Below are 23498 nucleotides of genomic sequence, written 5' to 3'. Positions count from 1 at the left end.
CAAAGCATTTTCCTTAAAATTTTCAAAGGAATCCGCAAAAACGTTCTCTCGTAAAAAATTAAAATGCCTAGTTAAATTAGGCAGTAGCTGATGTGGCTTGGTTTCTTTCTGTTAAACGTGGTCCACTTTTCCTTGAAAATTTCAGATATTTTAGATCAAATTGCGAATAAGATTGTCTGAAAATTTGAACAAAAAATATTCACAATTTTCCCAGTGAATTCATTTTTAGTGAAGGAAATCTGGCAATGCTCATACGGCGTTCTTCCTTAGCTCAGTAGTATCGGAAGTAGGACATGGAAATCCCCGCTTTTGTTTCTTTGGCGGTCCGATCATTGATCAAGAAACTTCCAGGCTACAAAACAATGGAAGAGGGTAGGTAATCTTCCTCAAACAGGTAAAAAGAATCCGGGAACATCCATAAAAGTTTAAAACGAAAGAAAAACGCTGACCTGGAAAAGGGGGAGGGGCAAAAAAGAGAAAATTTCTAAAAGAACCGCGGAGCTCCTGAAATGAAAGCATACACTTTAAAAAAAAGAACATGAGGGAAGCGTAAATGAAAAAAATCAAACGACGAATAGCAGCTTTTGTCTTCAAAACGAAGTTGTTAATTTTGTATTTTTCTTCGTTTTTATCCCCCCCCCCCCCTTTACTTGAGTTTTTTTGTTAGCTCCCGGCTTCTGTTAGATTTGGACTGCATTTTGCAATTTGGAACTATAGATTCTGGCTCTTCTGGAGAAACACTTATGTGCATAGAGAAACTAATGGCACATACGTTGTTTTTAAACCGGGCTAGAATTTATAGTTCCAAATTGCAAAATGTAGTCCATTTGGCCCCCTCTCAGATATGATCAATCATTTTAGGAGTCGCACACTAGCATGTGAGGCCTCGTAACTATGACGGATTTTTCGGGGTTAGGCATGAAAAAGGAGCAGGGAGGCACCTTTACCTTAATTTGTTAACAGATCATCGAATTGAGTTGAACTCGTTTTAAATGAAAGATCTATCCGCACATGCTATTTAAAGTAAAGTAAAATTCCCTTTAGTGCGAAGTGGTAGCAATTCTTTATTTTATAGGATGCAATCATTTATATTCTGCAAAGTTTCGGCACTGTGTAATGACTCCAGCTCAACAGAAATCGGTTTTTCCGTCGATCCCCACCCCTCCCCCTCCTTTAGGGAGGCTTCAATACGAAATTCGGCAATTTTTTAACGTTTAACATGCTACTGCTTCAAATAAAAAAAAAAATGCAGAAGGATCACATTTGACACAGGGCCAAATAACGCAACTATTCAAACTCCGTCATAAGCACGTGATGTGGTATCAAGCGGAAATGAAGGAAAATCTTAGCTTTTCACCTGTCTCAAATTAAAATTACCGAAGTTTATGCCGCCAAATTAAGGAAAAACGCCGTATGAACATTCGAGAGTTGCCAAGTTTCCTTAGATACAATTTTTATTTTTGAGGAATGTCAGGAATATTTTTCCTTGATATTTTCAAAAACCTCAGGTGGAATTGCGAAGAAAATTATCCGGAAAGTTGGAAGAAAAATATTCATAAGGTTACCAGGGAATTCGTGTTTCATGAAAAGAAATTTGGCATTGCCTGACGGTTCATACGGCGTTTTTCCTTAGTGCGGCAGTATAAACGCAATCATTGTGCTCATGTCGTTTAGTGCGGAAACCGAGCGCGCGACTCTTCGACCTGCGGAGTATGTATGTGATGTGGTATCACGCGAAAGTGAAGGGAAATCTTACCTTTTCACCTATCTCAAATCAAATCACTGACGTCCAAAATTGATTAATAATCTTATTGTTAGTGTTCGTTATGAATGCAGTCATTATGTCATCGTTACATGCGATGTTCAAGCGCGCAACTATTTGACTTGCGGCGTGTGTATGTGATGTGGTATTACATAAAAATCTTAGCTTTTTACCTGCTTCTTCAAATTATTAACGTTCATGAATGTAAACCGCGGCCTTTACTGCCTATGTGTAAATTCGGTCATGAGTCCATTTGGGTTACATTTTGCAATAAGGAACCACTATTTCTGGTTCATTTTAGAAATAACATATGTGCCATTGGTTTCCCTATGCAGATATGTGCTTTTATGGAAGATCCAGAGATAGTGGCCCTTTATTGCAAAGTGTAATCCATTTAACCATAGAAGTATGATTTTGTGAAGTACGCAGATTACCCATGAAATAAATTCCTCCATGTTTCTGGAAATGAATCCTTCACCTTTTTTCAGGCCTTACGTAGTCATTTCTTACAACTGTTCTGAATCCTTTTGGTAATTTATTATTTATTTTCTCAATAGGAGCGATGATGGTCGCAATTGGCGGTGCTGCTACAGGGGTGTTCACCAATTCATCGTCTGTGTGGGAGGAGTTGAGAGCTGCCGGCACAGTCACTGGAGATCGTGTGTGGAGATTTCCCCTGTGGAAACATTACACCTCCAAAATGACAGGTAACAACTCGCAATAAACCGATGGACAGGTTGTGAAATTCATCACTGTTATACATGTTTCATCACGGAAAGTTTACATAGAATTCGGTGGACGTATTAAAGCTTTCCAAATTTATCGTATCTGAGAAGTTTTTCATCTATGTCCTATTTTTTTGGTTTTTCAACTTTCAAAATTAATTTGTCGGAATCAGTGAATCAAAATCAGCTAACTTTTTATGTATATATTGAATGTTTGTTTGATAAGAATATAATAGAAATAGAAAGAGCAGTCATTGTACCTGCTAGCCAGGTACATTGATATGCTTACACGTATTTCAAAGCCAATGACTGGTCTTGCTGAAATGCACATGATACCTAAACTTGGATTGCAGTTTGCAAAAAGGAAGCAAGAGCATTCCAATGTTGCTAAGATTGTGCAACTTTTGTTACCTTGCAAATACAAACTAATCGTCTAATCAAGTTTTATCTTCAATCACAATTAACTTCAAATTGAAGACGAAAGTAACCTTTTAGAATTTAATTTTTTGTAAAGAATGTAAGTTGCACGATCCTATCAACAATGGAATGCTTTTGGTTCCTTTTTGCGGAACGTAATTCACTTATGGGATTAAATTCAAGAGAGGAGCAGAACAGCAAGATGTAAGAAAAAAATTGACCTCTCAGATTTCGAAGTGAGGTATTCTTATTTTTGCGGTTGCTTTGTTTCAGAATTTCCTGCGGTAGATGTCAACAATTTAGGCAAAGGCAAAGGAGGAGGGGCTTGCACGGCAGCTGCATTTCTTAAGGTTAGTTTCTAGCCTCTTTTATCTTTAAAACTCAAACTACTTATCAGTCATGGGATCTGCAGAATTTCTGTAATCAAATTCCAAAGAATTTTTTTTACTTTTCCTCAACCACCGGACCAATTTTGCTCAGTTAATGGAGATGGTAATCAATACTGAACTTTCATTTATAAATCTGAAAGCATCCCAATCTCTTGCTGATTAGTGAGTAAAACCTAGGTAAACCTGAGTAAACTAGGGACTTTTTTCCCTTTCAAACAAACATAATATATGAAGAAGAACTGATATATTTTAAAAGTTTATCCTGAAGAAGAATCCTTTGCATTGATTATGCATTTGGTCCTTCAGATTACAGACTATTCATTGACTTTGCAAACTTTACGAGCCCTTTAGACATCCAGTTGTAGCCTAATCAGCAGCCTGATTGTTGAAATTTTGTGTTCGTCGGGCAGGCATAGATGACATAGGTTAAAAGGCAGAGCGTGATTGGTCGGTTATGTCTTCTTCTTTTCTTCTTCTGTTGGTTTACTGGCTTATATTCCAAATGCAAAACCTACAGCAAACTATAGACTAAATTTCAAACATACCCAAGTAGCACAGTGCGACGAAAATATTGAAATTAAATTGCTATTTGATTTCAATGAAATTGTAATTTTTTTACCATCGAATTGCAATATTTTTACATCATTTATTCGATTTATGCCAATTTTAAACAATTAACAAAATGAGCCTCATACGTCAGAGAGATAGGCAATATGCAATGCAATGAAAAATTGCAACTTATTTTAATTTCACTGCAATAAGTTTCAATAAATGGGGCCCTTTCAAATAGGAGCTAGGCAACATACACAACACTCAGTGGAATTGCAATATCTTTACAATGCAGTTGCTACTCATTGCAATCTGTGCTACTTGGGATAGGGTATTAGGAGAACTGGGGGGATAAGGAAATATTTAATAAGATGGCTAGATTATTTCCTAAGACCAACACCATTTTCACGCCTAGAGACACTTCTAGGCGACTTCCTATACCGGGTTATTACTGAGTGTTGGTTATGTCTTATCACTACTTTGTCGCGCCTATGTCGGGTGGAGCTCACAACAAGCTAAAGGTACCTCTTAAGTTTTTGACAGTTTGTCGTCCATTCCACCTGACAAAGGCGCAATAAAGCGGTGATAAGACATAGCGGACCAATCACGCTCCGCCTTTTAACCTTTGTCCAACCGACAAACACAAAATTTCAACAATCAGGCTGCTGTTTGTTTTTGTGTATAGAGATTACCATCCTTTAGAGACTTTTTTCGGTGATTAATTGTCTGATAAAATCAATGTTAAATAACTGATCAGTAGATCTAATTTGAATGATATGTTTTCAGGAGTTCAAACCAGATGGAGACTGGGTTCATATGGATATGGCTGGCGTCATGGGTCCACTCGATGACAGCCCTTACCTTGAGAAAGGGATGTCAGGAAGACCAACGAGAACTTTGATTCAGTTCATCACTCAGTTGTCTCAAAAGAAGTAGACAAAATATCAAAGAGGAGAGCATATTATAGACTTCGAAAGTATTTCCTCCAAAGATTATGCGTAAACAGATTTGGATTCTAAGTCAGAGTAAAAATCATGCATGGAAAGTATGTTCGGGTAAAAATGAATGAGCCTAAGAAGAAATGGCATTTGTGTAATTGCTCAAAAATTATCTATTTTTAATCTATTTTTAATTCAGGTGTAGAGTTAACCAAAAACATTCTGAGGGTCACTAGCATTTAAGTAAGATGCGCGATGCTTTGACATGGTAAAAATGTCTCATTCCTTTGTTTAATAGTCACTCGACTTCAATAGTTCCTGTTTGGCTGAGAAGTGATCAACTTTTTGACAATCAAAAGCCAGACTTCATAACCAGCTCGTTTGCTGTCGAAGAATGTCTTGTCTTGGCTTTGAAGCCACTATGTTTTGGGAAAAGGCTTGTGAGTGTCAGTGAGAACTCATCGGCAGATCATGTGATTTCTTTTTAACTTTGTTATTGATGATTTACATTTTGCAAAAAGAATGCAAAAACTGGTTCCAGCTGAATCTTTGAGTTATGCCGGTAAGATTTTTGCAGGCACTTAGTCGCTATTTCCGAAAGTGCGGTAGCTTAAATACGAGCAGACTCCTTCTTCTCCAATGAACTCTAATTCCGTTATGTGTATTTCCATCCAAACTTTTCACTACCAAAACGGAAAAAAATCAGATCAAATTCGGTATTATAAACAAATTTAGTGTTGATGAATAATGAAAGTTGAACTTCACAAAAATGTTCCCACTCTTTCTGATGCTGTTATACATTTTGAGCAAAATTGAGTACACTAAAAAAAAAGTTATAGCGTTGCATATGCAGAAATTGGTCGAGTGTCCCTACTTTATCAGCTAGATTTCCGTTTTTTTTGGTGAACTTGAATCTACACTGATACGATACGTTGTTATTTCTCCTACAAGTCGAAAATTTCCAATGTGTCCAATGTGTTCTGCATGACATATTCATGAAAAAAATATGCTACGTTGCTAAAGAAGAACATCATGTGAGCCTTTAAACGCTGCTAAATGTCTATTAATACAATACAAAGTTTCAGGGATGCTTGTGAATAATTTGCCTCTGATTTTCCCAAGAATTTCATTTGCAATTTAACATACATTATCTGAAAATTTTGATGTAGAATATTCCCAACTTTTCCCAAAGTAAATATTTTATCCGGGGGAGATTTAGCAACATCCGATTGTTTATATGGTGTTTTTCCTTAGCACAGCAGTATTGATGAGCCCTGGGAAACATAGAGTTATATGGAGGATAGGGCTCTCGAGGAAATCAAGGTACGCCCTTACGTCAGAGGAGCAACGATATGTGCAGTCATACTTGAATTCTGACCTTGTAAACACTAGAAATAAGCATCTTAGTCAGCACGCGGACTCACACCCTAATGACTTTCAGAAAGTAGGTCCACGATGTTATACCTATGTAATCAGTCTTACTAGTGGATGCATTAATCATTTCGCGCATCACCTCTTTTTTACCAATTTTTTATTAATGTAACGTAGTAATTTAACCTTCAAGTGAACTGAAATATCTATGACTGGACTTCGAAATTATTCTCAAAATATTTTTGTAATTTTTGATTAAACCTTTACCATGCTACCAAAGATTGTCTCTTCTTTTTTATTATGCATTGCAGTCAACTCTCATTAGTGCCGGTCCCTTAAGAAAGTCTCGATAATTCGAAAAAAAATCCATTTATTCCCTGCCCCCTTGATAATTCGGATTTTTCGGCGCAGATATTACCTTTGTAATTTTAACTTTTAAGACTGGATCGACTTTCCTCAATTTAAAAATTCTAGAAGGTCAACATTAAAAACATGCCGACATGGCTCTCTGCCGGCCGAAAACTGTGTAATTTCCTGGAGTAACAAAAGCACAACGTCCAGCTCTTTTCATTCACTGTATTACGTAAATAAGGAAACTAAATTTTTTAGTATAAGTTCATTTCAAATGATTTACAATCTCTTTAGCTTAAATTTTTGCAGCTCAGTCGCACTCCTCCTAATTCGAGAACCTCTAAATAAAAGACCTGACTTATTCGAAATTCTCGCCAGTAAAATTTTCTCCGGTTCCTTGAATTTCGAATTATTATGAGTTGACTGTACCTTGTTGACATCATCTGGTGCTTCTAGTGACCAGTTTTATACTCTATGGTCATTTATAGTAGGAAAATATTGTCTTCGAGGTTGCAAAGGTGTTAGGTGAGAATTTTTTATCCTGATTCAGTGCTTTTGTTTTTAAAATGCTGTGGTCCCGACGGATGTAAAAAATGAAAATTCTAGTATTTCAATTACTATTTTGAAAAAAGTTAGGAGTGCTTTGGCCCTGGTTTGTTCCTCAATCAGCCACCTTCCATCAAACATGAAACAAGCGCCATTGGTGCTTAGGCATTATGTTGTCAGACTTCTGAAACTTGTCCAATATTTTATGGAAAAACCGGCAAACAGAATCGCATGAAAATTTTACCTAAAATTTATTTTTTGATTGCTATTAATTTCTGAAATTTCGATGATAGTATGCGTCAAAGTTTTCAAGAAAAAATTAATAAAATATTGTGTCCTGCAGGATAGCATCTAAGCTTAAGCTTATGATACTTTAGCTAGAAGGTGACGAATTGGACTAATTTATGCCAAAAGAAACTATGTACAAATGAATAAGTCACAAGGAACCATGTAGCCCTATGCACACAGTTCTTTTTGATTTCATTCACTTTCATGTAGCTTCTTCCAGCATAAATATGTACATCCGATTTTAAATTATATTATCTTATGACTGAGCCTGATAATTCACAGGACTGAATTACTTCTCAAAAGATTATTTTTAATAGTATATTGGAAGTTTTGTTAGATTCAATGAGAGTCCAAACCAAATAAGTTTACGCATTTCTAGGCTGCGACAGAGGATTGTCTGATGTCTTTTATACATGTAAAGTAAATGCAAGAGGCAAGGTCGCAGATCTTTTGTCGCAGTCTGGAAGTGCGTAAACTTATTTGGCTTGGACTCTAATAGGCAGCGTATAAGAATTTCTTCCCCCTTAATAACAGTGAAACAAGGTAATTCAGTCAGAAAATGCGAAATTTGGCAGTGACCATATAAATGAACTGTCATATAGAACAGATATGTTATTTTCCATTCATTTACTTGGAAATGACAGGAGTTGCAAATTGGGAAAATTTTTCTGACCGACTTTCCAGCCTTTGATTTTAGTCGTAATGGACCACTAGACAAGGTGCGAATTTAAGCATTCTGATACATGCTCCTTAACCAGAATTTCACGTAGAACACGATTCGCGCAACGAAAATTACTGAAACCAACTCCTAACGGAGATATTAACATTTTTATTTCACATTGGTTACGAGGAATTTGAACTGCTCACAAGAAACTCAAAGCTCTACGTGAGTCAAATCGCGCACTACAACGATTTCAGCAAGCTTCTCAGTCGAGCAATGCTCATTTCCCACCATGTGTTTTTCAAATTATTAGTAATTTGCTATGGCTGAGCCAAAGTGTCAAGATAGAGGTTGCCAGATTTTTTTATCGCGGAGACGTTCATGATAACGTTTAGCGCGCGATGTGAATCACGTAGAGCATTGAGTTTTCATGAGCGGGTGGTTTCAATTCACGCACCAAGAATCATTAAATATCTTCGGAAGGAGTTGATTTCGGTAATTTTCGTTATGCGCATCGTGTTTTACGTAAAATTTTAGTAAAGAGACATGTATCAGAATGCTGAAATTCGTACCTTGTCGAGTGGTCCATTGGATTTCCTTCTTTTCAATTTCACTAATGCTTGTATTTCAAACATCCTCTGGCTTAATTTTACTGGCGACAGACCCTAAAATCTCATGCTGATCTTTTTTTAAGAATACGACTTCCGTCATTTTCAAGGTAGACAAGAACAGATTAACAAATCTGAGCTTTTGGCAATTAAATTAAAGCAGTCATTGCCGAATTTTACAGTTTTTAATGAGCTCTTTATCAAAATATGATTTTCGGTAAAAATTCACTGGTGGGACGGATAAGATTTTCTCTGACATGACTTGATGGCCCAAGTGCAAAACCACACATTTCTGCTTGCGACATCGCAGACTTCCTTTCATACTTTTATTTCTCTTTGGAAAACTGGTCAACTTAACTTCTTGAAAACTTCACTGATTTCTCTTCTCTATTAGCAGAGTATTTTTCTAAATTTCAAGCTATGAAGTTAGCTTGTTCCTAAAAAGCTAAAGTGTTAGCTAGTTCGAAAAAATGGAAGAGGAGCAGAGATTTTGAAACGCAACAATGGAGATAAGTGGTTTCGCATTTAGCCATCAAACTCCTTTTGAGAAACAAATCACATTTTTTTACCACTATTTTTCGAACCACACTTGGAAGGTTTAAGAGCTTATAGTTTTGAAACTGAATACTGAAATGATCTTCTGAAGATTAATATATTAAGATTTTGATCAAAATAGATGAGAGGTGGGATCATTTACATGCGACAAAAAAGAAAGAACTAAGAAAAATACTCATAACAAGTTATAACTCTTCTTTTAATTAAACTGACTAGTATACAGAAATCAATAAACATTACATTCCCGAACATTAAAGAATGTGACCCATTCTTAAGTAGTTTGCAAGAGATGCTTAAAATAAGTTGTTCATGATCTACAAAAGAAAGGCTTTTCTTAGGGCATTAAGAATTAATAAATTTCTTGCTGAGTGGTGCAAGTCAATTCTTTAGCTTGAAGTACGTCGAATGTTACATTCACTACTCTATCGCCAAAAATAAATCAGTCTAAAAACGGTGGGGATATTTTTTAGCAATTCGTAAAAATCATATAGATTTTCGGACAAATTTGCATCCCAGTAAAACAACAGAACAAACTATTGCCGGCAACTTTGAGGCAGACAATGGACATACACTCTGTTGCAACGAGCCATTTTAAATAGCAATCACGATGAAACAAAATTTAAAATAAAACCAACATTTTTGCCTCAGAATTTCTCATTAAAATTCAAAGTGAAATGATTTTGGCTACTTCATGAAAAAAAAGCATAGAGGAAAGTATACACAGGCTATCCTCGTTCAGTAACAACAATATTTAGAGGAGAGGTAGATAGGAATAAAAATGAATCAAGCCATAAAAAAATTATTACAACTGGTTAACAAGGTAAATTGCAGGATACAGATTCGGAGGAAAATCACAATCATGGGGGTAATCTTACGCAACTCAATATTGGTCCCTTATTCATTAAATGGACTACATTTTGCAATTAGGAACTATAAATGCCGGGCCGGTTTAAAAACAACGTACGTGCCATTAGTTTCCCTAGGCACATAAGTGTTTATTCAGATGAGCCAGAATTTATAGGTCCAAATTGCAAAATGCAGTCCAAATTTCCCTTATAACAAGCCCCTCTCCTATCATTCATTAATCACCAAAAAATGGGCCAAAAAAATTAGGAAAACAAATTCCATGATTGAGCCCATATAACCGTAGTCAGCCTGACTTTATCAAACATCGCCTAATTTTCTCTGATGTTTTTCTTTTTAAACAGAAAAGACAAGCGACATGGAAACTTGAAATTTTGTGAAAACATTCTTCGTAATCAGAGACAAATTCTTGAAAAGTTAACAGACCTTTCAACCTTTCTTATAAAATGAAACATGAGAGAAAATTAGATACCGAGAAAAGCAAAAGATTCCATTTGAATCCATCCCATTATAACACTCGCAAACCTAAAAGTATAAAAATTGATTTCAAATAAATACGCACTGATATGATAGTGGGCCCAATGCACTGTCCAGAGTGCAATGCATGCATTTAAACACCTTAGTAAGTAGAAAAAAGAGATTAGTAGTAAGTGCATAGTATGTGCTAGCCGTGTTCAGCTCGCTGTGCGAGCTGTCACACCTAGCTAGGGAGTGCCCCTGACCCCCGTTCCTCGCTTCGCGATGAAATTGCGACTCGCTCCGCGAGCTACCCCTCTTAGATATTAACTTTTAAAGTAATAAAAATAATGAGAAGATAACATCTTCGCCACTTTGGCCACAGCCGCCATCTTGGATTTAGGAATTTTGAAAATCCGACCTTAAATTCGAGTTTCCCGTCAAAAATACCCCCAGATACCGAGTTTCACGAGAATCGATCGAACAGGAGCCGACTTAGCATTTTAGGGCACGGTCGCCATCTTGGATTTTGAAATTTTTATGTTATAAATTTTTTTTAAATTTAATTTTTCATGCATGTAAAGGTGGTTTTTTAGCTTCATTCTTGCCAAGTTTGAAGGAAATCGCTCTGACAGTTTTTTTGTAAAAAGTTGATGAAATCTCAGTGCAGTGGCTTTATGTATTTAACTAGCCATGTTCAGCTCGCTGTGCAAGCTGTCATGCCTAGCCGGGGAGTGCCCTCGCTTCGCGAAGAACTTGCAACTCGCTCAGAGCGAGTCGCCCCTCATAGTTATTAACTTTTAAAATAATAATAGCAATGAGAAGATATCATCTTCGCCCTTTTGGCCACGGCCGAAATCTTGGATTTTGGGAATTTTGAAAATCTGACCAAAAATTAGAATTTTCCCATAGAAAAGTACCCACCATCACAAATTTTCACGAAAATCCTTCGAAAAATACCACCTAAAACCTGAAATTTCGTCTATAATGTTGTGACGTCATGCGACAGGATTGAACCTGTGCGAGTACCAAGTTTAATGGAAATCGCTTCGGCCAATTTTTCTCTAGGGGGGGGGGGGGGGGGAGAGTGAGCCGGTACGGCAGCTTTATATAGAGTAATGTTACTAGAAAATAGAGTAGTAGTAACGCATGCATGTTTCTTTGGAATGGTTTTTTTCACTTCATATTTTGAAAATTGAGGTGAAGAGCCACTCCCAATGAAACACAATGGACCACCAACAAGGTACAAATTCAAGCATTTTGATAAATGCTGTCTCTTCCAAATTTCACGCAGAACGCAATGGGCACAATGGAAATAACTGATACTAACTCCTAGCAAAGATGACAACGTTTTTACCTAGCATTGGTTACAAATAATTTGAATTTCTCATTCACAAGAAAAACATAAGTCTACTTGAGTCAAATCGTGCTTTACAACGGTTTAAGCAGGTTTTTCAGACGAGCAGTGGTTCTACCCTACCATGTGTTTTGCTAAGTGTAGGCAACGTGCGATAGCTGGGCCGAAGCGCCAGTATTAAGGTTGTAATACTTTCAAACTGCAAAGACTGTCAAGGTAATATTTAGTGTTCCATAAATCGCAAAGAGAGTAAGTAGAGAGAACAGAGGTATTAATTGAATATACTCGAGTTAATACTTAAGGAGATTATGGTGTTTCTTGTGAGGAGAGAGTTTAAATCTATGCATCATAAAACTTTTTTTTTTTTTACTACTTCAAATAGCCCACAAGGGCTAATCCTTGCGCTTTAGTCTCGTCCCCTCTCCGTCCCAGGCAACCAGTCCCAGGCAACCATTGTTTGGACCATCAAACTCGGGACGCCTGGCCGAAAATCGACCCCGGGACCTCCCGATCATAGAACTAGCGCTACAACCACTACACCATAGGAGGCCAACTAACAGAGGTTGTTAAGAGTTACTTTCAGTAATTTTCACTGTGCAAATCGTTTTCTACTTGAGAAATTGATGAGAGAACCAAAGTTATAGCGCTTAAGGATTGTAACCAATTGCACTTTGTCTGGTATGGTTGTCTGTGTTGAGAAGCTCGATACAGCTATAGATATGTTGATAAATTCTTAGGGACGAATTAACTCAATGAAGGGATTCATGAACTTGTGGATGTCCATGAACAGCTTGGTCCCGAGGGATCTCAGGAATAGACTTCATTCCATGGTTTTTACTTGCTCAAACCAATCTCAAGAGCTAACATATCCAAACTGAGCACAGCTTTTCTCTGCAGCCTCCGCAGAACCGCACTGAGCTGAGCGATCATCAGAGACGGGATTTTCAGCAAGCACCCTGTCTCGGTGGCAACTCTGGATATCATTTTAGAGTGCGACGGTCGTTAATCGGCCCCAAGACATTTTGGATAGAGAGGAAGGACACCAACCCCGACGCCTCCTTCATGAGCACACATAGGTGCCACAAACGACCAAGAATCCGTCGCTGGATCGTAGACTTCCACCGTTGGCAAATTGTAAATACCATCGTAGCCGCCAACTGCCCACAGCTTGCCTATGTTTGCGACGAGCGCTACTCTGCTCCTCATTACATTCATCGGAGCAATGAACTTCCACCTGGAACGATAATGTTTTATTAAATGAAGAATAGAAAAATTTAACTGTTAATGAAGAAAAAAACACCGGTTGTTACATACAGGTTTCGGGCCACTTCTTAGTGTTTTTTTCTTCATTTGTACGCAGTTTTTTGGAACTTCTTGGCTTTGTTTTCCACACGAAATGGTGTGGACCCAGCACCATTTCTCCACCTTGTTTAAACTGTTAATGAGGAAAAGGACCTTAATGTACAATAGGACAATTTTTAAAGATCCTCTCTTGAAAATTTTCTCTCTCAGGTTTTCGATAATCATTACACTGGTGTCATGAGCACTAAATATTTAAACTTCCCGCTTTATTGGAGGGTTTTTGTCAATTTTTTACAACTGCTTGAGATGACCAAATTTCGTCCAATCAATTATAAAATTTAAGCAAATACACTAATTAAAACTAGACCTACTCATGGTTAAAGGAGCTATGAACAAATAAATAAAATCAAAAGGAACTAAGAAGCACACAAATTCTACGTGCATATTTCCTTTTGATTCAATTCATTTGTACATGGTTCTTTACAGCATAAACACATCCGACTATTATTAAAGCAAATTTCCATGCAAGAGTGGCCAGCTATGGCCAATTTTCCATAATGGATATGCAGAATTCTTTTCTCACAATGGTGGAGTTAGACTACACAATTACAATACACAATACTCCTTTACAAATTTGACGACTAAGAAACTACTAGTTTTGGCTCATTTTAGAAACAGCGAACGTGCTATTAGTTTCCTTGTGTAGGTAGGTGCTTTTGTGGATGAAAAAGGAAAATAATGTGGTCTAGTTGTACTTACTCATCAGTTTTTGGATCATACACCTCTGCTGATTGGAGGAACGTCTGACCATCATACCCACCACAAACGTACAGTTTGCCATTGAGAACTGTCGCTCCAAGGCGACATCTTTTCGTAAGCATCGGTTTGACAGACGACCAAGTTCCTAGAATTGGACTGTACCTTTCTACCTGAAGAAATAAATCAAATCAAATTTGTGATACACCATTGCTCAGGATGAAACTAATCCACTTATATGTCACACGCGATTGGTCAAATCAGGAATTTTAGGCAGATAGTCAAATTTTGACACCTTATGAAATTTTGTGAAATTATGACAAAGAGCTGATGAATTATAGATATTTTGGAAAAAAATATTCATTAAATCCACAATCTCTCCTTATCTTGTCCTCTTTAAGTACTGTTCATATATTTAAAAGTTGAAATTTTAAAAAATTCAGTGTGCAATGACATGCTGCAAATTTCGAGATAAATGTTCGTTTAGGAACTAAAAATCATGCAAAATTCTTTTACATGATGCACGTTTTTACAAAGAATTCTTTCGGCAATAAATTATTTCGTCTGAAATTAGGAAAAAAAATTGAAGTTTTAATCTAAGTGAAAAATTTGATTATTTGCCTAAACGTTTGACAGAATGCCCTATTCGCCTGTAACAAATCCTCATCTTGAGATTGAAAATTGATAGTATGAATACGTTTCACTAAATACCTGCTAGGGGCCAAGGGTCATTAGTTTATACCTAATATCTTGGTTCCATGATGATAGGTTTGGATCATTTCGTTAAAGGCTAGAAAATGGGTCGCTAAACCAAGAATGAATTTTGACTTGTGAATACATTTTCCTGAAAGAAATGACGCGAATAATACGATTCACACATTAAAAACGCAAAGAAAAGACTTAGAAATGGAGAAAAGCCCAGTCCAAATAGTGCAAATTTTCTGCAAATTTAAAATGCCCAGTTACCCGCCGAACCGAATGATGTCATCTAGCACCAATCAGAGGCAAGCACAGGTTTCTTCGAATTCTGTCCCGAGTCTTTCAACTCCTTGTATAAAACAACAGCATAGTCGAAACTACATCTTAAAAGTCAAAGAATCTAATCTCATTCATGTTGTCTGCGGTGGACTTGAAATACGTTTTATTTTAACAAACATTAGTGAAAAATAAGAGGAGATAGTGATTTGACTGATGTTGTACATCACTTCCATCCCAAGTAGCAGTGATTGCGATAAATAGCGATTTTATCGGTTGGTTATCGCAATATATCGGTGGCAATATATCGAGATATTATCGCATTAAAAATCGCAATATATGGCGATTAAATCGCTACAAATCGCAATTTTTGTCGATAAAATCAAGATTAAATCGCCATTTATTGCGATTTTTATTTCGAAAATATTGCGATAAATTGTCCGGCGATAAAAGCGCAATTTTATTGCAATAAGATCGAGGATAATCGCTCAAATGTTGATGATCCTGGCGATTTTAACGCCGATAAAATCGCAATATATAGCGATTTTTCCGTTGAGAAATGCTACTTGGGATCATGTTCCTGCCATTCGGGTGCATTTGAAATTCCTTTGAGTCTGGAGACTTTTTAAAAGGGGGCTTGTCCAGGATTTTGGCTCCCAAACTGCGCAACAAATCACCATGTAATCTTCTCACCTGGTGCTTTCAGAATATTAAATAAAAAACACAAGGTTTAGTGACCTATTGAGATGACGTAATTTATGATGCTTTGAAGCAGCTGCGATCTGCGGTTTACTTCTGTCTTCAGTAAATAAGTTACGGAAAACTTTAGTTCCTTTGAACATCATTCATTGTCATAACGTTACTCAAATTGATAGGACTTACTGAATCAAAAATTTGAAGTCCATCGTGACCTCCTAATGCATAAATGTAGCCATCAAAAGCGAGGACACCTCCTGCGCTACGGTGTTTCTGCATGCTTTGTACAACTGTCCAGCAATTTTTCTCCGGTGTGTAGCATTCTACTGTGTTCAGAGACGAAAGGCCATCATAACCTCCACAAACATATAACTGATCGGCTAAGGCCGCTGCGCCAACCGCACTGTACGATTGAAAGAAGAAAAAAAGGATATAGTAAAAATGAGTGGTTTCATTTGCAATTAAACTTTTTAGGATGCACCGCTCTTAAGTACTGCAACTTGATTCACACTTTGTGGGTGCCCGATTAATTAAATTAGAAACTTTTTTTCGCATATTCTGAGTAGAACTTTCTTACATCTTTTAATAAATGATAATCTTAAAATTAAGGGGGGAAAATTCCTCTACCTCTTGACACTCTTGACACAAATTGAGTGACTGAGTTGATTCATGTAGAATTTGGTTTTCTGGTGAGCATAAAGTTTGAGTCAATAAGCACAAGAAACACTAATTTTTCATCGGTGAGTTTAATTTTGGACAATTTGATGTGCCCACCATATTCTGCGAGAGCATATGTCCTACATTATTCAGTCTCTTTCTGTATCTAATGGTCCATTAATAGTGATAATTTTATTGCTCCTTAGCTAAGAGGAGAGAGGTGACGTTACCTTCTTTTGCAATGCATTGATGCAACTTTGTTCCATGCTCGTTGGACAGGGTCGAACACCTCTACGGTTGATAACCGCTCAACACCATTGTAACCACCGAAAGCGTACAGTCTGTTTTTGAGAACCGCCACGCCCACTCGACTTCGCAGCATTTTCATTGCTTGAGCCATGTGCCACCGACCACTGATTGGATCAAACACCTCGACAGTGCTTAAGGAGTCACCTGTTCGAAATAATTCATATTACAAAAGACAACTTTGTGAAAGTGATTTTGGCGTAATATTGAGGATAAGAGGAGAGAAAATCACTTTTGATGAAAATCTAGAAGGTAACTTCTTTATTATCAAAATATATCGATGGTGAAACCAGAGAAGTGTGTGACTTGACAGCTGGGTTATAAAAGTTTCACTTTCATTTCATTTTTCGGAGAGAGTATAATGTGATATTTTTTCATTTAAGCATCAGGAAATATTTTTGAAACAGCTTTGCCTCAAGATTTAGAATATTGAAATCCCCTCACAATTCCCGGATTTCTCTGCCACATTTTGGTAAATTTATTTATCTATTTGTAAAGATTAGTACATTAGCCTGAACATAAAGGCTCAATACAAGTCTCATTAGAAAAAGTTACAAAAAAGAGTAATCTTACAAATTTAAAAACTCTTGCAAGGTGTAGAGAGGGTTTTGTTCTTGTATTGTGTTTGTATGAGGGTAAAGTTCCCTGACCATTGAGGATATTCTGTGCACTTAAAAATCGTTCTCACGAAATCGTCCGGCCCATTCCGGAAAGCAAATAAAGTGATTTAACAATCTTTCCCTGACACTTTCGTTAGTTTCCCTGACAGTTTCGGGTTTCCCGTGACATTCACGGTTTTTCCGGCATTCCCTGACTGTGGCACTCCTGTTGAAAGGGAGAAAAGACCACTGAAAAGCACATTGAAACTATCTTTATCTTTTTGAGACAATTCTCTTGGGAACTAGGATATTCTATTTGCCGATTTTGAGGAGTTATGAAAATCAGATCTTGCACTTCCTGTGTTTGGTGTCATGAGCTCAATCAAGGGAAAATAATCTAGGTTGGTTCTCTTCACTATACGGAGTGTCTTCATCGTTTTCTGCCACAAAAACTTCTTTGGAGGAATAATTCTGACCTGATTGTCATGAATTTTTCTCCCCTTAGAGTAGTCTACTACTCACCTATAATGACCCTCTGATGTGGGAATCACTCAGAACAATCAATTAGGTTTCTCTTTGCACCTACTCTAGCGTCTCTTGCACTTGGGCAGTGAAGAACCTGATTTTGCTGATATTTAGAGGTGAATAATTGAAAATCAACACTTGAAATCTTCATGAACGTTGCAGTACTTCAGCATTAAGAGAGGAGTAACAAATGTTTATTTGAGTTTCCTCAAATTCCAGCTAACAACAATTTTACTACTGGTATTTATTTTATTCGTTGGTGGTTTTATTTTGGGTTTACTTGGTGCAATAATAAAGAAAGGTCATGCTTTAAATTAGTAAGATTTGATAAAAAATCTGAAATGTCTGGAGCCGAAATTCATGTTTCTTTAAATTACGCTTTGCGTATAGTATAACCTTAGTAGAAAACAAAGGTAAACGTATCTTGTTGTTGCTAGCACTAAAAATAAGATATATGAAAATGAAAGTTTTTTAATTCTTTTCAACCTCCGACTCAACTGCATTTGTACATCAAAAGCGACATGATAAAAGAGAAAGTCTAAGGAAAGGTAAGCTGATCTTTATCTGTTGATACTGTTAAAATTCTGCTTGGGAAGGCAGACTTTAAGATACTAAAAGATGCGAACCTGTTTTGCCAAGTCCACCAACAGCGAAGATCTGTCCAATTATATAGTTGCAGCATCTGGCAGCAGTACGGAATCTCTGCAGCATGGGCCGTCTCTCAGGCATTAAATGATAATCTCTAGCTTCGTCTAATAAATCTCTGAAATGAAAAAATGCACAGATAATGTCCCTTTCCAGGCAAAGGTTTTCTTCCTATTTGTGTCTCAAGAGAGAACTGATCAAAATTGGGGGGACGCATGCTTCAATTAAATTGAGGGGGAAGGCTTAAAACATTCTGCAGCCCTGTAATGTGCGTAGTTATGGTGCATGAAGTTTGATGAAAGATTTCCTATTGTCAACACCCAAATAATTAAAATGATTTAGACCCCATTTGGAGAAAAATTTCTACTGATACAGAAAAGGGTTTGCATACAGATTTTCATTGGGTAAAAATTTTAATGATTACAATCACTGACAGCATTATTTATCTATCTTAACAAGGAAGCAAAAAGTTCCTCTTTTCAAAATCCCTTTTCCTCTTTTTCAAAGTGATGGTATTTTAATCTTCTCTTTTTTCTCTCTCTTCATTTACAAATAGCTGCAATTTCCATGCTTTCTTTCTCATTTCAAGGAGTTCTTTTTGCAGCTTACCCACTTCTGACAACACACTTCCGGGATCTTCTATTCTTAAATGCAGCCAATTGCCTGCCGGTCAAGAAGTTTCTGCACCATTGCATCAAATGTACTACCTCAACCGATCACATCAAATTGTTTCTGAAGATTGTTTTTCAGTTTTATTTGGACAAAATACATCAGACACTAAACTTGCTTGTACCAGCTAATTCGATTAAAAACTGACTGTGCGCCTAAAATGGATGAGAATAATCTAACAAGACAAACTTTTACCGGCATTCGTGTGAAAATCGGATTAGCTCTTCTTTTGACACACGATCAGAGAGATACTGAGGAGTGAGCAATGGTAAACGAACTAGAGTCAATAATTTGGCTAAATGCTCGCTGCGAGTTAAACTATCTCTGTTCACCCATTTCATGACAGCCTCAAAGACCTGCAAAATGAAAAATAAAATAAAATAAGAGTTCGTTCTTACTTTAGAATACAGGAAAAGACACATCATGCATAGAGAAAACACATCATTTCGGGTATTTATTCTTATCCTGTCTGTGTCCATTGTGACCACACTTGGGTGAAGGAATCTTGGTGCCAAAAAAACTGAAAATAAGATATTTAAGGCCGAATAAAACTAGAGTTAAAAGATAATCTGAAATTTTGGAGTTAAAAAATGTTGTTTTACAGAAAGTTTTACACCTATGAATGTTGGATGCTTCACTTTCAAAGTTTGGAACTATCACTTTCTGGTCTCAGAATCGTCAGATTAAAAATCAGCATTACGATCTCTGTTGGCACAAAATGAGCCAGAGTGCTTGTCAAATTTTTTTTTTTTTTTTGGGATACTAGCAGATGTTCCTCCCCATGACAAGAATTCCTCTCTCAAAAATTTGCTAGGAAACAGGATGGTTTCTCTTTTTGTGAGATTTTAAAAATGTTTCTTTGAAAAAGGGATGATTAGAGGGATCAGTTTACAGAAAATCTTCTCCGGGTGATTAACATAATTTTTCAAAACAGAAAAGAATAGATACCTGCTCCTCAGATGATACATAAAGCTCATCTCTTTTCACTAGATCAATTATTTCAGGAAGACCGAGTGCAAGAAATTCTTCTGACAATGACACCTCATGGAAATACTGCTGGATATATTTTTCAGCTGCATCTTTCAGAGAGCCGCAATCTAAGGTGTCAGCAAACGAGCGGATGCCTAAGACATTGTGAGGGTTAAACCTGAAAGCAAACTCCATCATTACTGTTTGTTCATTGATAGTTTTTTGTAAGATAAAAAAAAAAAACGCATTTCATTTTCAAGAAAGGTATCAAGGTTTGAAAAATAAATTGGGAGTTCAACTCACTATGGGCTCATTTATCAGCTACATCATGGTTTTATATTGCAATTTTGGTGGTTCTAATGTAAGTAGATAGATAACATAGAAATTGATTTAAAAGCTACAAGCCAAAATGAACGAGAAATATTTCAAACAACATGTAGATGAGAAAAAATATAAAACATACAAAAAAGCTTTGTATGCTTTGCTTTTTGTAAGTCTCATTTTTTTTCTCATCTGCATGTAGTTTGAAATAGAAAAAAAGTACACTATGGCAGCCCGAGAACATAGAATAAAAATAAACAGGAAAAACCGGGGACGAGGCTGAAAAAACACAATAATTATTACAAATCATGGGACGTTTTGACCGGTCTCCCGGTCATTATCAACCGTCACAATAAAAATTAAAAAATCTAAAAAAACAAAAGCTAAAAAGAATGTTACCGGTCCCTGGTCATGGCGGCTAGAAGACCTGTATACCCAAGGCTGTAGTTTGAAATATTACTTGTTTATTTTGACTTGTAGCTTGATTTTTTAGTCGATTACTATGTTTTATACAGCTTAGCCAGCTAAATTCGGCAACAAAATGTAGATGGACAATCTTGTCATAATTGCGTCATGATGATGAAATGTGTCCAAATCAAAATTGATAGTGTTTATGGAGTCATTGATTGATTTATGACTTGCAAATGACAGAAGTCATGATTAATTAGCATGGACGTGGTTAAAGAAGAAGTGGTCAGCTGCAAAACAAAATGAACAGACCCAAATAGTTATCTTGATCATATCAAAGAACATTTGTAAAATACAGATTACCTTTTTTCTAGGAAATCAGCACAGGCTTTCCTCACATGAGAGAGTTGAAAAAATGAAGCTCCAACCATAAGAGACTGTACATTGTGAGTAGCTATAGTGACTCGTCCAGTGTAGGCAAAATTGACTAACGCTTCCACGGCTCTGAAAACACAAATGATAATAACAGTTTTCAAGTCTTAAGCTTTCACTAGATTTGAATTAAGAAGATTAGGAAGTTCATGAAGTTAACCCTCCATGGCATAGCATTAAGAATTTTTAACAACGTTTTTTGGGGGTTTTTAAAAATTGAATCTTTCCTCTCTGCCAGGATTTTGTAAATCTTCATAAGTTTTTCTTTGTCGGATAACCGAATCCCTAAAGTTTAAAATTTTGAAAACAAATTTGGTACTGAATGTTATTTATGGAAGCTACAAAAAAGATAATTGTCCCCCAGAATAATGGATCTAGAATTAATTCATGCCATGGAGGGTTAAAACCTGGAAAAGGACAAAATATAAATATTAAAACATTAAAAAGGACATTTTGGGCTGTAACAGGCTCATTTTCAGCCCCCAGAAACAATGAAAATTAACGGTAAAAAATTGAAAGGCAATTTGATCTCAGTTGCAGTGGTTGGATAATACCTAAATGAGATCAGGCCTCAAACTTAATTTTCTTATGTTCTTTCATTGTTTCTTGCAGCAAAATGCGAGCTTGAGATAGCTCAAAACGTCCTGCTTTTTTAGAGTTTTGATATTTAAGCCTTGCTTTAAGTACCAGATTTTTACTTTTTCATTCTGTGGTGTTTGTATTTTCAGGCTATATTTTTTGGGATGTGTGCTTCATTCTCAGTGGGACGTTTAATTTTAAATCCTGGACAGTATAAGTATCAAAACACCACCCTGCTCAATGCTATGGTTAGAATAATGGCCACAAAATGGGAAGAAAATAGAAAACTTACACAGCGTCTATTTCCCTGATGGTGATGATTTTCTGTTTGCTCTCTAGCATATCATGCATAAACATGCCTTGAAAATAAGGTATTGTAGCGGCCAAAACTATTCGATGCGCAGTGAACAACTGATCTTCTACCTGAAATTAAAGGAACAAAGTAAGTAAAAACAAGGGAATAAAGCTTTCGAAACGCCTAATTTATATGGTTGCATTTTGCTCAATGACTTTTTAATAGATATAAGAGGAGTACTTAACTTTTTTTTTTCAAAAAATTTTTGTCCTGGGACAATTGACCGATTAATTTGCTGCCATGTTAGTTGCCAATTTTAAAAATGAAAAATTGATGATTTACTATTATCAAGTTAGTTGCCAATGTCCATACTTGATTTATTCGCCAATTGCCGCGGGACAATTGATCAAATTATTTGTCTCCCGATCAGTTGCCAACTTTAATACCCGAATTATTCAGTCAATTGAAATGTTGGTCGATACATATAAACGTCAATTTTTCACCCAACTCTGTTCTAAACCTTTCAACACGTAAATTGGCAGTTGTTTACTTTCCATTTCCGTGCAACTGCTCTGCCACTGTTCAATAGGTTCAAGGATTGACCGAGAGCAATTGATGACACTGTCCGGTCGTTGTGCACAGATACTAAAAACCAATACCTGCTCCTGAGGAGATGATGCTAAATTCGTCTAATGATGGGACAGTCAACGTAAACAACTGCTAACTCATCTAACTTAAGCTCAAGCTGAAAAGTTCCGTGTCCTATGGTAAAAAAGTACAAAGATCAACAATGATTACCTGCAATGTGACATCACAGAGCTTCCCTTGCCTGCGAATTTCTTCCATCTGTGAAAACCCATGAATAAATAGGTCGTATTGTTTGAAAACCAGAGTTTCATCATCGTTATCAATTGATATGATAGAGTCTTGATGGATTTTGTCCGGCTGGATCTTCGACTCGGACTTCATGGACATCGGTTCATTTTGCTCATCAAAACAATTAGCAAATTCTGTGGGGAATTTTTTACTTCCCCTGGGACCAAATGATTCCATGCCTGGATTAAGTGACCAGCCTCCAAAAATTGAAGGAGGTTACTGTCGATGTAGGTATGCCATGAAAAGTAAAGAATCAGTTGAAAAGCTTAAGCGTACAAACGGGAGAGTTAGACCTGTGATTGAGGTGTCATCTGGCATACAAGGTTGAAATTGAACAAATGATGATGTATTGAAGAGATGAATTATTACTAAACACTGCCATTATAATGAAGTTTCATAAAAAGGTGGGTGAATGGACGTGATAACGTCAGAACGAAACGTAAACACAAAAAAGTTCACAAAGCGATAGGTCGCCAAGATCGATACTATCGTCAACTTTATGAGCTTTTTTGCAAGGTTGTCGTAGACTGAAGAAATTGAAAAAAGCACGATTAAAATAAGCGTGACTTTACTTTGATCGGTAATATATGTGGCAACGTCGATTTCATGCCAAAGTACCGCGGTAAAAATATTCAAGGTCAAGCTTAATTC

General features: G+C 36.6%; 2 protein-coding genes across 2 annotated transcripts in view; one reads left to right on the top strand and one right to left on the bottom strand.

Annotated features, from left to right (window-relative positions):
* LOC109036824 (E3 ubiquitin-protein ligase COP1) overlaps window positions 1-6430 on the top strand; it is a 29748-nt gene extending 23318 nt beyond the window's left edge. The window contains exons 9-11 of the mRNA XM_019051200.2: window positions 2320-2469; window positions 3178-3254; window positions 4629-6430. Of these exons, the coding sequence (XP_018906745.2) occupies window positions 2320-2469; window positions 3178-3254; window positions 4629-4778 (377 nt within the window). The 3' untranslated portion in view covers window positions 4779-6430. The remainder of the gene's footprint in view (window positions 1-2319; window positions 2470-3177; window positions 3255-4628) is intronic.
* A 2902-nt stretch (window positions 6431-9332) lies between these two features.
* Window positions 9333-23317, bottom strand: KLHL18 (Kelch like family member 18). Its single transcript, XM_019051201.2, has 10 exons — window positions 22770-23317; window positions 21969-22099; window positions 21029-21169; window positions 19916-20114; window positions 19163-19323; window positions 18280-18416; window positions 16454-16676; window positions 15753-15969; window positions 13899-14068; window positions 9333-13071 (listed from the first exon to the last, which is right to left on the bottom strand). The coding sequence occupies exons 1-10, from the start codon at window positions 23022-23024 to the stop codon at window positions 12840-12842; spliced, it is 1866 nt and encodes a 621-aa protein (XP_018906746.1). The 5' UTR covers window positions 23025-23317; the 3' UTR covers window positions 9333-12839.
* Between the last annotated feature and the right edge of the window lie 181 nt (window positions 23318-23498).

The sequence above is a fragment of the Bemisia tabaci genome, chromosome 9, assembly GCF_918797505.1.
Source record: "Bemisia tabaci chromosome 9, PGI_BMITA_v3".
Classification (NCBI taxonomy): domain Eukaryota; kingdom Metazoa; phylum Arthropoda; class Insecta; order Hemiptera; family Aleyrodidae; genus Bemisia; species Bemisia tabaci.
This window is presented reverse-complemented; position numbering and strand designations above follow the sequence as displayed.

Bases quoted from the DNA above. Each gene is read 5' to 3' on its own strand.
- KLHL18 (XM_019051201.2), bottom strand. From the start codon at position 23,024: ATGGAATCATTTGGTCCCAGGGGAAGTAAAAAATTCCCCACAGAATTT. The intron at 18,417-19,162 runs GTAAAAGTTTGT...TTTTCATTTCAG, and splicing joins CGATTTTCACACGAATGCCG to AGATTTATTAGACGAAGCTA. The intron at 14,069-15,752 runs GTAAGTCCTATC...TTATTTCTTCAG, and splicing joins GACTTCAAATTTTTGATTCA to GTAGAAAGGTACAGTCCAAT.